We start from the raw sequence: 17,352 nt of genomic DNA on the forward strand, positions 1-17,352 counted from the left end.
ATAGGCGGAGAGCAGGGCCCAAATTTTGCTGAAGCGATGGTAAGTGAACGCATCATTCTCCCTGCCCCCCAGGATATCCCTGTGAGAAGGCTGTATGCATGCAGGACTCTGTGGTTTTGAAGGGAGTGTGGGTGAGCCAGCACCCGGTAGAGCTCTGGAAGATCCTGTCTCTGCAGCATCACCCCCTGACAACCTGTGGGAATTTCCCCAGGTCCCTAAATAAGTGAAATAACTAAATAAGTTCTGTCAGTGCAACTTACAGAACATCCTGTTCCACGCTATCAGACATCGACAAAGGGCAGGGGTTGTTTGGCCCAGCTGTGGACGAGGAAAAGGTTGAGCACATGGTTCCTCAGGGAGCCGTGCTGCTATGGGAGACTGGAGATAGAGATTGGCAGGAGACACTGGTCTCTGCAGAAATGCACCAGAATTCTGTTATTCCGCAGGATTTCCCCATAGACTCCCAGATGGACCCCCATGGGTTTCCCAGACTTTCTGTGAGTTTTCCTGAGGGAGGACATGATTTGACCCTTAATGTTGAAAGCTACCACGGAATAGCACATCTTCACTGAGGCGGGAATTCACTTGTTGGCGGAGAGCCTGAGCAAGGTCCTCCCACATTGCTGAATATCTGTGGTATCCTTGTGTGACTGGAGCCATAATGGGGAGTTCCGAAGCCCCCTGAGCATTAGGGGGATAGGCTCTGTGCCAGCTGCAAAGATAGAGGGAAGCATTGATGATTGACCAGAGAAAGGGGTCATGGATCTGTACCAATGGATCATGGTCATGTACCAAGGGTCAGCAATCCTTGCATAGAAGGTGTGGGCTGCTATGTCCCTGGATTATGGGATGGGATGAATTGGATTTTGTTTCCAACTACTAATCCATGCTTACTTCCAGCCACAAAGCCCAATTATTCAGCCTTTGTGTGCTGTGAGCTGGGGGTGCATGTGGGTAATTCTCAGCACAATTTTTTTAGCCATGTGTATGTGCCTGATAACAGACCACGAGAGACTAGGAGATAAGTTTTCTCTTGTTTTTTGTTTGCATTTCCTCAATCACCCTGCTGTATTTTATGTTTCCCATGTGGTCAGTACCAGTCTGCAGTCCTTGGGTTAGGACAGGTGTTTTCTAAGCAGGAACGCTTTCCTTTGAATGAGATGATATTTACGTAATTGTTAATCTTTCAAAATTCTTGCTGGTAGCAAAGCCATGTAATTCTAAACAGGAGGGCAGGACATGACTAGTCAAGTGAGCTCTATGAGTTATTTGTATTCCCAGTTTTAATAGCTCTGGGCATATTTTTGAAATAAAATATCTGACAGGAGGTTAGAAAAATCCAGAAGTCGGCAAGAGAAATCTTGTAAATGGACTACTCATCGCATTGAATATATTTTCACGCATCATTCCGACATAGCAGCAATGTTCCCTTTCGTCAGGTTTATTTAAAATCACAATTACTAGGAAGCTCTGTTATTTATAATTGTATTCTGACAGCAAAGAAATGCCCAGTATTACCACAGTCCATGCCATATTTGCACAATCATCAGCCTCTGAGTCGTGTTCAAAGCAGTCAGCAAAGTGTTCCATTTTCTCATTTTGCCCTGTCTTTTATAATCATTAGCCATTCATCACTGCTGTTGTTATAAGCAGTGGCAAGCGCCTCAGATGGTGTGCTGTGCATGCCTTTCAAACGTAGCCCAAGCAAAAGCACAGTCAGTGACAACATGTGACACACATGCAGGGGCAAACAGCTATTTGAGTGCAGCAGCATCATGCTAATTTTCAATACAAATGGCAAGAGCAATAGAAAATGATAGAATTTATAATTCCTAGCTCTACTTCATTGTTCCTGTTTTACTTATTTTGAAATAAGAAAGGGGAAAATAATCTCCCCATTACAAAAGAGCTGTTGTTGTTGTGTTTCACACATTGATGATGCTTGTCCATTGTGTAAAAATCCTGAGATAAATACACCAATCAGTATTGAGCAATTTCATTCTGCTTCCTCAGACTTCTGATACATTTTTTCCATTTTATGCAGGGCATCCTAGATATTTCAATCAACTTTCAACTGGATTGGACATGGTTGGATTAGCTGCAGACTGGCTGACATCAACAGCAAATACTAATATGTAAGTAGCTGAATTTGCCACTATTATTATCTAGGCTAATTTTAAAATTAGATTCCGCAGTATTTGCTGTAGCTGTAGGTAAAAGAAAGCCTTTTATGTGAAACTAGCAGGAAAATCATTTGTCTGCCTTTTAAATTTTAATACAGCCAGCATGTTATTTTAAAACTGTTTTGTATGTTGTCGCCCATAAAAAAAATTCATCACGTAAATAAAATGACAGCTCTGATAAAATTCCTGCAAATGAAAGGGGAAATAGTTTTGTATTTTGCAAACATAAATAAGTAAAATGTGAAATGGAAACATAAACAGCTGTTGTTATATAAATAGACTTGCTTACCAAAGAACCCGACCTTGCAATCCGGACTCCAGTGGGTTAGTGCCATTGGTTTCAGTGGGACGAGCCAAGTGGCGAAGGGCTGCAGGGTCAGCCCCAAAGTTTATTTCTAAGGCTCCAGGCCTACAAAGTGTGGTATGCTCATGATTTTCTTTGTGCACTGTGTCCCATTGACTTTATTTGCATGTGAAGTGAAAGGCCTTGTTCTGGTCAATAGCTCTTGAACGCATGGTAATAATGTGAGCCCCTGTCCTGCAGGAAGCTGAGCAAGCTCCACTCCTGCTGAAGTCAATGGGAGCAGAGTCCTCCGCACCTCACAGGTGTGGGGTTCTAAACAGTTAAACTTCAAGGCAGAAAGAAAGTAATCAAATATACTGCAAAATATAGTTCTCTGCACTGTATGCTGATACAGTATATATACATAATATGGATGCAGGGTTTGACAATGGAAACAATTGTGTAGATATTTTAAGTAGTAAATTAATGTTTTAAATAAAAAGAATAAAATATGGCCATTACTGCATTTCAGGTTCACCTATGAAATTGCTCCAGTGTTTGTACTTTTGGAATATGTCACGCTAAGGAAAATGAGAGAAATGATTGGCTGGCCAGGGGGCTGTGGCGATGGGATATTTTCACCTGGTATATGAAATTTCAAGCTTTCTTTGTGTTTCAGACTATACTGTGACAGACCTCATAACTAATCTAGCTAAAGAGTCAATACAGTGAAATCCACAGTTTCAAGAGGTCACTCACTAATAACAACCGCTGTCCTCTGTTGGATAAAAGTACTGCATATTTATGAAATTCAGGGATGTGATTATTAGGGATTTTAATGTCTGTCACTGTTGAATACTCCCTTCAAGCAAATTTATGCTGCATTATGAACAGCAATAGTGGTACATGGAAAACATAATAGGAAGAGACATTTGCCCTGGAGTTCTGCTATGGTCCTACTTCCTTATGGATTACATAAAATAAAATAATATAGTATTACTAATGAGACAGAGAAACACTCTGATGCCCTCCATCATTACAGTAGAAATTTAAGTGAGCAGGAAAATGTAGCATCCGATCAGTAAATACAAAGCCTGGCCAAGATCCTGCAAATCCTTATGTATACGAATAATTTTACACAGGTGAGTTGTCCTATTGAATTCCAGGGGACTGCTCATGTGAGTAGTTATTCAAGTGTGCAAGCACTTGCAAGATCAGAGCCCTAGCTTCTTCGAGGCAAATCAATAAGTCAAGAAATGAGTATGATTAACTATAGAGGAATCATTGTCAGTGCCAAGCACTATTTCCCTGAGACATCTCATATTTTCAGCATGCCATTTAATCTGTTGCATTACACTCTTCTTCACTTCCCATTTTACTCTGAAACGTTATTATTTAAAATTACGTATGTATTTATCTCCCAAAGCTACAGAAACTATCCAGAAAAGGGACAAAGACTTAGCACCCTATAGATTACCTTTGTCAATTTCACAACAACAGCATGACCTCTGGGGGAGGAATCTGGTCTGGAAAGAAAGGTTCAGTGGCCTCACGGGGTGGGGGGGAAAAGATGTTTTGACTATCACCCGATGAGTAGACTGCACAGCTAATCATCACAGGTATTTCTGAGCCCCCCCACGTACACTGAGTGTGAAGTTCATTCCTGTGCAGAGGACCAGTGCAAAGCCCACCTCACATGCCACTCAAGAGGGCTTAAGTAGGCTCTTGGGCCTTGTTCCGGCCCTTTGCACAGGGGTGAATTTCAAACATAGTGAGAGCGGGAAATTTATATTACTTATTATTAATGAGCATTTAAATAGCACTATATGAATCTGACCTAATTCCTACTGAAGCAGGGGGAGTTTTGTTCCATAATGCACAGGAACCTGCTGCTGTTCGTGGGTATTACTGTGCCTGCTCACAGCCAAAGCACTTCACATACAGAATGTGAAAACCAGAAGGGGGTTAAGTAGGCAAAGTGGGAGACTGTAAACTGCAGTGCGATCAGCAATAGTGTACAGATAGGAGCAATTTCTTGATTACACTATCGTCACTTTCCTTCTCCTGACATAAGGAGGGAGGACTGGATTGTGCCTTGCTGAAAGTCAATATTATACATGGCTCTATAGCTATTTGTAGACTATGGGTCAAATTCAGCCTGGACTATGTTGGTTCAATTCCCGTGGAAGACTCTGGACCAAATCAACTGTAGTGTAATTTACATGTTGGATGTTAAGGTGGTCAGAGAATGAGAATAAGTGTTAAAGTTGTGTAGCTTGCACTGATTTGACATTCGGTGGGTTAGCAAAGCAAGTGTAACATTCAGCAAGTGGCAAATGAGGTGGATTAGCAATCAACAAGAGGGTATTATTGTTTGTATCATGGTAGTGCCTGGAGGCTCCAGTCAAGCTCATGGCCTTGTTGTATGGGGCACTGTGCAAACATACAGTGAGAGACAAGTCCCTGCCCCAAAGATCTTACAATCTAAATAGAAAAGACAGACAAAGAATGAGAGGGGAAACGGAGGCACAGAGTGGTGAAGTAACTTGCCCAAAGTCATATAGCAGGTCTGTCGCAAAGTTGAGAACAGAAGGCCATTAGACAATGCTGCCTCCTCTAAGACAAGCAAAGATAAGATGAAGCAAAGGGAATCTGCAACCAGGTACCACTTAAACCCACTCACGTCTATTTTCTGACCAACTTTACACTCAATGTGCAACTTACACCATTGTTTATATCACATCTGAATTTGTCTCATTGCCTCTAAAAGCTTCCTCTAGGTGAGAGGATTTCACCATGTCATGGTGCCATGCTAGTTAACAGTATGTCCTACTAACTAGCTGTATTCTGCTACTCTAGGTTTCATTTGTGGGGTGCTCATTGTTTCTGCTTTGCATACAATCCCTTCTTCTACACCTGAGATGTACTGGATGGTTGGGTTTGCCTTTTAGCTAATTGTTCTCTGCACAGCACTACTAATCAGGAGGTGGCACAAAGAAAAATGCTGTCTCTGATTAGGGAGTTATTGAGCCTGTGTGTACATTCACAATTAGAGCTGGCCAGGAATTTTCTGATGAAATATTTTTGCATCAGAAAACATTGAGTAGTCAAAACCAAAACTGCTTGTGGGAAAGGATCAGTATTGATGAATTTCCTGATTTGAGAAATAATTGGAAAAAAAGTTTTGTAATTGTCAAAACAAGACACTTCAACACTTTCAAAACAAAAAGTTTCATTTTTCAGTGTGAAACAATGTTTTGTTTTGAAATTTTTGTTAATTTACATCAAAAAAGATTTTAAAATGTAAAAGGTCAAAACTGAAAAGAAAAATTTCAGTTGACCTGATCTAATTTTTTTTTCCCGATGATCTGGTCTCAAAATGTTTTAAGATTTCACTTTTTTTTTTTTCCATGATTCAGGATGGAAAAAATTTTGAAATCTCGAAAATTCTTGTGGGGTAGGAAAACCATTTCCCACCAAGCTTTTAATCACAACTAATAAAACAACTTTATAGATTCTAAAGACTTTCTTTAATTGTTCAAACTACATGATGGAGCAGCCCTGTTGGAGTGTAAAAAAGCCTAGTACAGAAAAGAGGATTAATAACAATACTGCTTGGACAGTACAAGCCAATGGACAAGGCAATACCGATGTGGATGGTAATTAGGCATATCTTTATTGCTAGATTAAAAGAGTAGCACAATTAGGTAGAGGACCTGTTTCAGTTATGAAGTCTGGTAGGTGGTTATATGAGGTGGAGTGACCCACAAAACATACACCCAACTGGAGAAATCCTGGCCCCATTGAAGTCAGTGGAAGTGTTGCCATTGATATCAGTGGGGCCAGGATTTCACCAAATGGGTCAAATTCTGGAAACATGCCGTTTAGCCACAAAAACAAGGCAGCACCCCTATGTATAGTCCTCCTATGTTCAAAATAGGAATCTTCCTTCCCTGTGCAGAGGAGAAACTAGCTTCAGGGGAAAAGGAGGAGTTTTGGGTAGGGGCTCCACAATCCCTGGTTTTATGGAATGCACATATACACACTGGTCATCTGGAATGTAGTCTTGTATCATTCATATATGATTTCTGATCAGAGCAGATTACTTGTTTATACTGTACTTCACACTTCTTAAGAAGCAGTAGCTATTGTGCCAGATCCGCTTGTTTCGGCAATAGTCAAAACCATCTTTGTCTTTTTCTCTGTGTCAGGGTACTGAACCATCCCCATTTAGTTCTAATCCCTGCATCTCCAAATGAAAGAATAGTTTTATATAAAGCTCTCACTGCTGTGAAGAAAAGTCTCTAACTCCATCCATTCTCTGCAATTGACCATATACAGACCTGATTTTGAGCTGTACTTTTGCAGGTGTCTTTGGCACCCACAATTAATTATGGGCATAAAAATGTGTTTGCAAAAATGAGAGCCTAGGCTGAGGCCCATTAATAAATGTAATTCTAAATGGCTAAACAATAAAGGGAGTGATAGAAACAGTCCGTTGATGTAGGAACTCCTACATTCTTAACTTGGTGTTGACACTAATTCCATTTGTTGCCTTAGACAAGTTATTTAGACCAAATTTCTAAGACTCAGCTGCCTTAATTTAGGCATATAATTCTACAGTGAGGCAACTGAATACTTTAGGCATGTAAATTTGGCCTTAACCTCCCTGCTTCAATTTCTTCGTTTGTAACAATGAGCATTAAAATACCTACATACCTCACAATGCGTTGTAAAGAATAAACCATTTACAAGCCTGCTTCTGCTCTCACACCAGTTTGATACCGGTGCAACTCCATTGACTTCAGTGGAGCTAATCTTAATTTACACCAGTGCAAGTGAGATCAGAATGAAATGCACGTCTTATAAAGACTGAAGATTAGTCTTAATTTAAAGAAAAACCCTGAACTAGAGTATCAGTTAGAAAGGGAGATACAAGCACAATTCTTGACGTACAGTGGAATAGTATACATAACTCCTTGTTCACTGTTACAAAAAGTAAAAGTCAAAACAATGTGAAATTTACCAGACGAAGCCCCAGCTGGTGTAATGTGATGTAACTCCATTGAAGTCAATGGAGTTACCCTGATTTACACTTGCTTACAATCTGCCCCACCATTTTTAAACCTAAAATATAACAATTAAACAGATACAGAACTATTGTAAAACCTGCAGCCGGGGTGCATTATATCCCATAGTAACAATGGGTTGTTAGGCTATATCCAGGCTATATATATATATATCTTGCTGAACTACAGGTCCATTTTACCGAGCTTTTAAAAAGAAAAGAAACCGAAGAGCACCCTTTTACTGTGTTTCTTGTGTCTAAATTGTTTAATCTAAGCATTAGCAACTGAATTATGTAGATCAAAACATAGTTCAGCTCTAGACAAGGTGTATCAATCTGACACTTGAAACTGATATTTTTAATCAATGTATGAAAATGATTTTGATAGAATATTGTTAGAGAAATTTAATCCCTCCCCATCCCCCAACACCACTGTGGAAAAAAAATCCTTTCAGAGGGCAGGGTTGTGAATAGATTTTAAAATAAAAAAAACTGTTGTTGGACTGATGTTCTTTTCTTTTCTTTTCTTTTTTTCTGGTTGCCCTAATGCTTTGACCTGGTGGTATATCCAGGACACTGGATTTGGGACAGATGCTGGAGTCTTTGAGGGCAGAGAGTATGTCTCTCTCATGTGCCACTTGGCAACTTTTCCGGTGGTGTTTTACACCTTGAAAGAGGCCCTTTGCCTTCTCACATATGGGATCAGAGCATCACATAAGAATACAAATTAGCAGCATGTGCAACTGTTCTTAGGAAAGAGATGGATATGTTTGGAGAATGGGGGGAAGTGGCACCCAGGAATGGGGAGAGGGCAGAAACCCATGACCCCATTTTGGCCAGCTTAACTTTTCACATGCATCCTTACCTTGGGGCGTGGGAGGGGTGTTAATAGATCCATTTGGTCTATGCCCCCCCAATTAGAGGAACAATGAGCAAGAACCATTCATGCTTCCTTGCCTATGAACTTGAGTTGGAAAAACTGTAACAAGAGTGTTTGTATTAAAATGATGTTAATAATGCATAGAAAAAATAACAGTGTATTACTGTGGACTCCAGGTGGTGCCATATCTAACATGTATGCTATGTTGATTGCACGTTTCAAGATGTTCCCAGAAGTCAAAGAGAAAGGAATGGCAGCTATTCCCAGGCTGGTTGCCCTCACCTCAGAGCATGTATGTGTTTCTATTTTATCCAGTTTGTTAAACTTCTTTTCTTAATTAAACCAGGACAGAAAGAATACCCTAGCAAGGGATTTGTAGCTACCTGGCTTCATTTCTGTTATACTCTCACTGGTAATAAAAAGGGATATACTCTTGTTACATGAAGGGATATACTGAATGCTTGATATTGAAATGTATGATATTCTAAAGCAAGATCTATAAATCACTGTGTCTTTCTGGCTTTCACTTATATCAGTGTAAATTTTACTGTGAAATCCAGTGTGACTGAGCTCAGAATCAGGCTCTATAACACTCTGGCAGTGATTTCTCTGTTTATATTGCTCTAACAGAAATAGCAAGTCTCTGTAAATCCAAACATCAGTAACTGACACTGTTCCTACTATAATTTAATAACAATGTGATAACATACATGAAGACAGTGATATTTAAATGCCATACATGCAGTAGAATAAATATCAGATCTATGCTTGCTGCTGAACATGGGGGATAGGCTGAGTTTACCATTGATTTATCAGCATGAACCAAACCCTGAGTCCAGCTTCTTTGGCAATAAGGGATGCATATGCCCTAGGCACTTGCATAAACTGGCTGTGCACTGAGCTGACCAGTGCTAGGATGAGGGGAGGTGGCTTCACACATGGGATGGGTGAGGGGAAAAAACCACAACTGCCCCATGGGTGGGAGAAGTAGTGAGTTTCCCACTCCTGTCTCTCCCCATGGTGGAATTTTCTTGGCTTTAGCGCTGTATTAACCTCCCCATGTAGGAGAAGAGGGTGGAAAGAGAAGACAGGTCATGCTCCCCCTCTAGATTTCCCTCCAAGTGACTGCTTTAAGCCGAGGGCATCAGCAGGGGCGCTGCACATGCTCAGTGCCTCCCCAGGCCTCATCCTCAAAGACATCAGTGCCATATGTGGCAATGTGAACAGTCAAATTTGGGGTGTCCACCGTTGGGAAGGACAAAGGGTTAAGTGGCCTCAAAGCTGCTACATGGATGTCTGCAGGGAAGGTCCCTTTCAGGATCTGTGTTTGCTCCCATGTCTGCAGAGACTAGATGGTCCTGCAGGCTCTATACAGCAGAGCAGCTGGGCTAAGAATTTGGCCCCACAGCAATCAGAGAGAAAAATAATCCATAAAATAATAATGACTATCCAAAAAGGCCATGCGGCAATGGATACATAATCAATAGAAAACCAGGAACCCAGCAAATTCTTACAAACAAGGTTGTTTAAAATAATAATTCCCTCTGGTCACTATGTAATCTAACAATATTTCATAGAACTGGAACAGTAAACAATTAATCAAATCTTACTATCAGTCTCAAAATAATGAAATGAGCCTTAACATCATTGAGTTTTCATGCTAAGGGGCAGGAATATTGCTACTTAAAGTGACTAAAATGTATTCCAAAGTCAAGTGTGTTGTCAAGGCCACAGTATGTAATATAATCCCTGAGAGCTGATAGTTATATTATTAAATGGTCTTAAATTACAGTTATTGCCCCTTCCACAAAACAGCTGCAAAACCACAGATAACAATGCAGAATCCCAGTTTCCAGGGATCAAACTACCCTGTGAACTATAGTTTCCCACAAAATATCCAGTAGTATGCCTTTTACGATATTGCTTGATGAAACTGAGTTATTTGAGTCCTCTAACCCTTAGTTCATTACACAAAACTTGCAGGTTTGGGTGCTTTATTTATTTATTTTAAAGTATAATAGAAACGGTTCCAGAAATGTCATAGTCCCAGCGGCATAATCCTATTTAGAATAGAAGTGTTGTTCAGAATCAGAACAGACTCGGGGATTTTTGGATGTCAGTTAGCACACCCAACTGGCCACCTTGTCCATGTAATACAATTCAACCTGACGTTAACTTCTTTCTGATTCAGCAACATGCCATTACCAAGCAGTGTTGCTACAGGGCAAGCATTCCACACACTCTGCCCCTCTATTTGTGTTTATGATGGAATAGTAAACCCAGGTATAAAATTGCTGTATATCTTTAGGTGAATAAAGATGGTGTGTCTGGAAAAGTAAAAATCCAACAGGGGCAAATCCAAGACAATAATATCAGCACAAGCCGTGGGAGTCAGTTCTCATTTTCACCAACATAAATTTGGAATACCTCCATCGTTACATTAATGGAGTTACTCCAGGTTTACACTGAAATCACAGTCTGGCACCTTGAGCCAATGAATATTCAGCCATCTAGTGTATGCTTCAGTTAGAAGACCCTTTGTATTCTGTACAATATTATGACATACCTTTGACTCTGCATCACTTCTATTCCATCCCACCATTTAGGACACTGCTATAGCTAACCTACAACTTTATGGGTCAAATTCAGCCCTGGAGTAGCTCTATTAAGATGCACTTGCTTACACCAGGGTTAAATTTAATGTTATATATTTACTGGCACAGCTTTCTAGAGCCAAATGCTGATCTCATTTGCACTAGATGTGGAGTAACTCCCTTCAAGTCAATGATGTTGGTTTGAGTCTGGTGTAAGAGAGAGGAGACCTTGTAAATGGATCCTTCATAGGTAAAAATCCTGGATGTCACCCATTATATTCCATTTTTATATAACTTTGCAAACCCAATGAAAGTCCAAGACTTAGAGCCACTTCCTTGGTTCTGTTATGTCTGCTTTGTGCTGTTCTGGCAATGAAAAGCAGACTGAACACTGCTTTAAGTGTTTAGCTAAGGTGTTTGCTTACGTACTGTAGGGAGCATTGCATAGGCCAAGGAAAGTGGGGATGCCCAAAACACCTTTGTGGTGCATCAATTCCCATGTGCCAGAACAATCCCCTGGGGACCCTGGCATTTGGCACAACTTAGAGCAGCCCTATGGTTTCTATAAATTGCTTCTTGGGACTGGACTGTCACCTCAGGATCAGGTGTGTGTTGTTCCCCCGCACCCCCGCTAAGCTGAAGTTGACATCAAATGCCTGGTCCTGTAGATCTGGTCCCAGGTGTATATTTGTGCACACTCCAAAGCAAATTGTTACATATATGATGCAAACTGAGAACAGTATTTTGCACCGTATTTGTCCATATAGCTTCGCAGTTGCACCTTATACTGTAACTTTGGGCCAGATTCCTTTTTCAGTTACACGTGTTTAAATGCAAAACTTTTGATCTGAAAATCACTGGGCTCTAAATACAAAAATAAAAAGTTACAGTGAAAAAAACTAGGTTAATGGTATTTCCCCTTATTCAACCAAATAGTAGAAGGATAAAGAAAAGAGACGCTAGAGATAAACACCTATGGATTGTTCTAAGCTCATTCACATTGGCTTCACACCACGTTTGTTCCATTGATTTCAGTGGAATTACACTAATATAAAGTGAGATCAATCCCAGGCTCTCAGCCATTACAATGATTTAAGAGTATGTAAGTAAATATCCTTCTTTGTTCCACATAATGCAAACTCAGATTTCAGAAGGGTATGAAATCCAGCTAGATTATTTGCTGAGTCAGCTCGCGGAGGAATGCATGGCCTAGGGTCTGAGCCTGCATTTCTTGCAAACCCCAAAACCTTAGGGATCCTCAAGGACTGCAAGTTTAGGCCCTAAAAGGCTTTCACTTAATCTGTGGGCTTGAGATTAATTAAGGGCTATAGGGTCTCCTCCTAGGGTTCCAGGGATAAAAAGCAGCCGTGTCTGGGCATGGGTGACAGAAGAAGAGTACTGCCTCCACGTCATCTCCTCTCCTCCAAGCCTGCAGGAGTTTGGAGGGTAAGATAGTGCTAAGTGTCAACTTACCCGCTGCCCCATTCCACTCTGCCCAAGAAGGACTCAAAGAAAAATGGCAGCTAGAGTAATGACTGGCAACATGGCCCAGGGGCCCGGAAGGAGTCAGCGGGAGGCTGGGAGCCAGTGTGGAGGCCCAGGGCCTCCAGAATATCCCTGGCTTCTGCACATCCTTCAGATCCATGTAGATCTGCTGATTTTAGAGGCGGTCAATCTCCTTCCCTTCCTCCACCACCCACCAGCACTTCTGCATGGGGGCAGAGGTCACCTCGTGCTCCAATAGTCAAATTTGTAGGTTTGTGGGAGTCACAGAATTTCCTGTCACATGCTTGGGAGCAGTGCAGGGGGTTATAGCTCTGATTACATCCATTAATTGTAATGAGGACCAAAGTTGGCACTGTAATGAAAACCATAGGGGTGGAGTTGTTCAAAACATTTTCTCCTCAATGCTTTTTTGGCTGATAAATGATGCTTTGTCAAAGCTGAAACACTTGGCAGCATCCTAGCAATTCAAAGCTTTTGCCAGTAAGTTTCTGGGGTGCAAAATGGTCACTTCCAGAGAGGAAGGAATCAACCTTTTTGATCCAAAAATGGACATTTTGATACAATTTTGTTTCACAAAAACATTCTAAAGTTTTGGTTTTGTTCCAGTGTAATGAAAACAAATTTCCAAATCTCAAATACTGTCATGAAATGGAATTATTGTTCTTCAGCCAGCTCTCCCTAGGAGATAGTTTTCCAGGCCCTGCTCCACAGATAAGGCTCCCAGAGGTAACACGTACATGATGGTGTTTTTAGGGAGAGATTTGAGGATACTGGAGACTAGGGTTTTCATTTGGTGCCATACAGTATGAAGTTATTCCTAACCGGGATAGTTTCTCCACTAAATGCATGGCAGAGTACTTATTCCTCTAACCATGCAGAGGAAGCGGGCAGAGGTTGTGTTTTCCATCATCTAGAGAAAAGTAGCTTTCTTCCCAACATAGAAATTAAGATCATTTTTAACGCTCTGATTGCCGTTTCTTTTTTGATTACCTCATACATAAGGATTCGAAAAATTGGTGGGCTTGATTGAGGAATAACTCCATTTAAATCAATGTATTTACATCGTATACCAGCACAGAGTCCAACTGAAGTAAACGGGGCTCCATATGGACATAGGAGTCCACTCATACTCAGATCAGATTGCAGGATTGGGGCCTTCCTGCCAACAGCTCCAGCTTTGATTGCTTGGTTTCATTTTCAGACCTGTACAATTTCTCCTTGGAGCATTCCACAAATAAACCAAAGAAAACCAGGTGTTGGCCTTGGACTTCATTGCATGAGGAAGGCTTTGTGCAGATACATTATTTGAAATGTAAAAGGTAGAAATATTTGCATGTCAGGGAGAGGCATAGAATTATGATAACTTATCCTCCCCTAACATTAACAAAATACCTGCTAACCTTCTAGCAGCAGCAAATATAACACCACACAAAGACACATATCTTACTTCAGTGTGTTTAGAACATTTATGTGACTATAACCAGCATGCACATACCCTGGGAGGATTCCATTTTGATAGAGAATTGCAATAAATGCTACCTTTTGCTATTAGACATTTACAGTGAGTCACTCTGGTGCAGAGAGTCCACATAAGGCCCTCCACACCATTTAAACCCTGGGTGGAACTGCAAAGGGAAGCTTCTTCGTACCCTTTGTGCCATGGAGGATGTCTCCATTAAATAGGCTAATGTGGAGAAATTGTAGGGGACGAGACCCCACACTTACACAGGAGCCATGTTCCAGAGTCTCTACATAGAGATCACAGAGGTGCCTCTAAGGTGCCACTAGTACTCCTTTTTTTTGTCTTGGAGGGTCAACTGACACTCTTCTATCTGATAGGCTGTTCAGCCTGCCCAGAGTTTGGGAGATAATTCCCCACCCAGTTAATTCCCTTCACAAAGCTTATTTATGAATTTCCCCCTGACCAGAATAGACATGGGCATTGGGGATCACAACATTATAAGTTTTTTTTCTTCTTCAGTTTCAGACATCCCTAATTAGGAGATGATGATTTATTAAGCCATAAAATATGCAGAAGATTGAATGTCATAATCATCTATATATTACAGCAGGGATCATGTAAGATAAGAATAGGTCGCCATATATTTCAGTGTCACCGAAATTGTTAATGAACCTTTAAATCTAATTAGCAGAATGATTTCAATTCTTCATTTTTTGGAAAGGCCTGATTCTCTCATTAACGGCCCCGTAATAAATTTTTATTGTGCTTCCCACACTACAAAGTTCAATATAAAAAAAAGGGGGCACAAAGGATGATGGAGACAAACAAAGTTATTCCAAACACCCTAAGAAATTTTAGAAAGAGGAAAGAATCTCCTAGCTTAACATGTCCATTTTATGTTGGGTAATAATCTACCCTAATAAGTTGGCGTTAACAGTACTCTACCCTTCCTGCTTTTCAGCATTACATTTAAAACACTTCCCTTTCAAAAAACAAATCTAGGTTTCTCTTGAACCCTTCTTCACTCAGCTGTAATCCCTTGCTGGCATAAAACATAAGTATCTCATACATCTGGAATCCCTTGCTAAGCTATCTCAAAGAATGTCACCTGTGAGAAATAACTTCAGCTTCCTCAGTTTTTCCTTGTAACCTCAATTCTTCAGGGTTATCTTTGTTGCCCTCCATACACTTTCTGGAAGGCAGGGCTTTTCTTCCTGTTAATGGGGTGTCACACGAAAGTGGGCAGTGTGCTTTGTCAGCCCATTACCGGATACAGCACACTCCCTCACCTCATGTCCAGCTCCACTGCCCAGCATGTAAGGAGCATGGCTGTGCCTACTTCCAATCTCTCTTCACCACCTTCCTAACTCATATTTTCTCAGAGGGGTGTATAGGCATTCAGCCCCTGCTCTCCCCAGCCCATGACAGAATCCAAGATCTGGATAGCTTCTGCACTGCCACAGGGATAGGGGTGGGGCTCACTTCCTCTTCCCTTCATTGCCACACAGAACCCAGCAACACTCTAACCCAGTGCTAACATAATGAGACTTAATTTCTCACCAACTCCTCTTGGCCCCCGCCAGCTAAATATGTTTAACCTTTTGGTTATCTTGTTCACCCCTGTGTCAAAACAGGACTGTTCCCCCAAACTGATCTGTCCACTATATTCTTGAGTGCTTTGTCCAGTTTAGTTTTAATTTACCCAAGTGACCAAGCTTCTACCCCTTCCCTAGGGAGATTTGTAGATCAGTAGTCTTCACTGTTAGGAAAGTTTTCCTAATACTCTGACTTGCTTTCTCTTTGCTCAATTTCATCCCATCACTTCTAATTAGAGCATTCAAAACAGTTCCTTCAAACACTAGTAGACCAACAAGAATGAAACAACAATTGTGCGCTCATATTTGTATATACAAGTTGAGCAACTGCATATACAAATGAGGATTCAGAAGTGTTAATTGCAGTTGCATTTTTGTGCATAAACCTCTAGACTGATTCCCCCCCCCCCCCCATTTATCCCTGAATCACTTTTGTTCCTTATCTCTGCAGTCCCTTCAATTTGTAAGCAACTTTCAGACAAGTGAGATGCCCAGAGCTGCGTGCACGTCTCTAGGTTCAGTTTCACCAGGGCTATCAGCCTGCCAATGCCTTGAAAAAGGGACAGCTAGGCTTCGCTATATTCCAGGGGTTGCTTTTGAGCATATGGTCTTAATGTTCTTCCTAGTGGTAATCCACACCAGTCAATGTTTCCTCTTTTATGGCATTCTGAAAGATTTTATTTTCTACTAGATAGAAGAGTTACAGGAGCAATTCCATTTTACCAAGTGTAGAACAATGAGCCAATTTCATCCTTTCTGTAATGCCATTGACTTTAAAGCCAATGAATTACATTGAATGCCATGTCTTCAGTTCTTTAGCCCTTTTCTATATAACTGATATATTATACTATATAACATATAGGTGTCTTTTCACATAACACACATGTAATGTGTAGGTAAATAACTGGATGGATGAAATCAATGATTTTCTTAAATTGGTAACATAATTGCTGGCTTTAGAGAACTGTTAATGAACTACCAGTATTTTGACGAAGTCTTACAGTTCCCCTCTAATCTGTCTGAAGATCAACAGAGTCTTCCTGCGCTCAGGATTTTGTTCTAAGGTTCATGATGTCAATCTTAGCCTCTTAGTGGAGTCACAGCTGCATTTTCACAGGGCTCGATGGCTTGAGTGCACATGATGACATTGCCTCACGAGAGGTGCTGGGGAGACTGCCTCAGTGAAAACAAGCCTTCCTGGTGCTGCTCCTGCCACATGGGCAGAAGGAGGAAACTGCTTCCTCTGGTCAGCCAGGGTATCACCTCCTCCCTGCTTCCAAGGGGCTTCTGCGAACCTGCTATGGGTGCGCTTGTGCAGTTGCACAAGGGATGGAAAGCAACTCGTTGATCACCATTCCACTCTCGTGAAGCCGTGCCTGAAGAACCCACAATCCAGCCCTAAATCAAGACTGGGTCCATGAATCTGCAGGAATAAAGCTCACCCTTTACTTACCTTAGCAAAAAACATTCGGGTGTGTTTCTTAACATGCACATTAAGGATTGCATGAAAAAGAGTGACAGAGAGGGGTACAATGCTGAGCAGAACTGTCATATGTTTATTGGATTGAACACCATTTACCCTTTCACGAAAGAGACAACAGAACTGTGGGAAAGAACATGCAGGACTTGAGTAACTCAGTTCAGCTGGGGTTTTGACAAGCCAGACCATGCCAGTGTATAGAGTTGCATTACATGCAAACATCTATTCTTAGAACACTTGGGGCCTGATCCTGGAAGATGCTGAGTGCCTTTGGGAGGTACTGAGCACCTTCAACTCCCAC

General features: G+C 41.1%; 1 protein-coding gene across 7 annotated transcripts in view; it reads left to right on the top strand.

The window, feature by feature from the left end:
• GAD2 (glutamate decarboxylase 2) overlaps positions 1 to 17,352 on the top strand; it is a 54,947-nt gene that overhangs the window by 6,965 nt on the left and 30,630 nt on the right. For 2 of the 7 annotated variants that reach the window (XM_077808221.1, XM_077808222.1), the window contains 3 exons: positions 2,045 to 2,135; positions 2,999 to 3,111; positions 8,591 to 8,706. In XM_077808221.1, coding sequence (XP_077664347.1) covers positions 2,045 to 2,135; positions 2,999 to 3,111; positions 8,591 to 8,706 — 320 coding nt within the window. Of the gene's footprint in view, positions 1 to 2,039; positions 2,136 to 2,998; positions 3,112 to 8,590; positions 8,707 to 17,352 lie in introns of those variants that run through there. The other 5 variants (XM_077808223.1, XM_077808228.1, XM_077808224.1 and 2 more) reach the window with 5 other exon arrangements.

This window comes from Eretmochelys imbricata, chromosome 2 (assembly GCF_965152235.1).
Source record: "Eretmochelys imbricata isolate rEreImb1 chromosome 2, rEreImb1.hap1, whole genome shotgun sequence".
NCBI classification, from domain to species: Eukaryota; Metazoa; Chordata; order Testudines; family Cheloniidae; genus Eretmochelys; species Eretmochelys imbricata.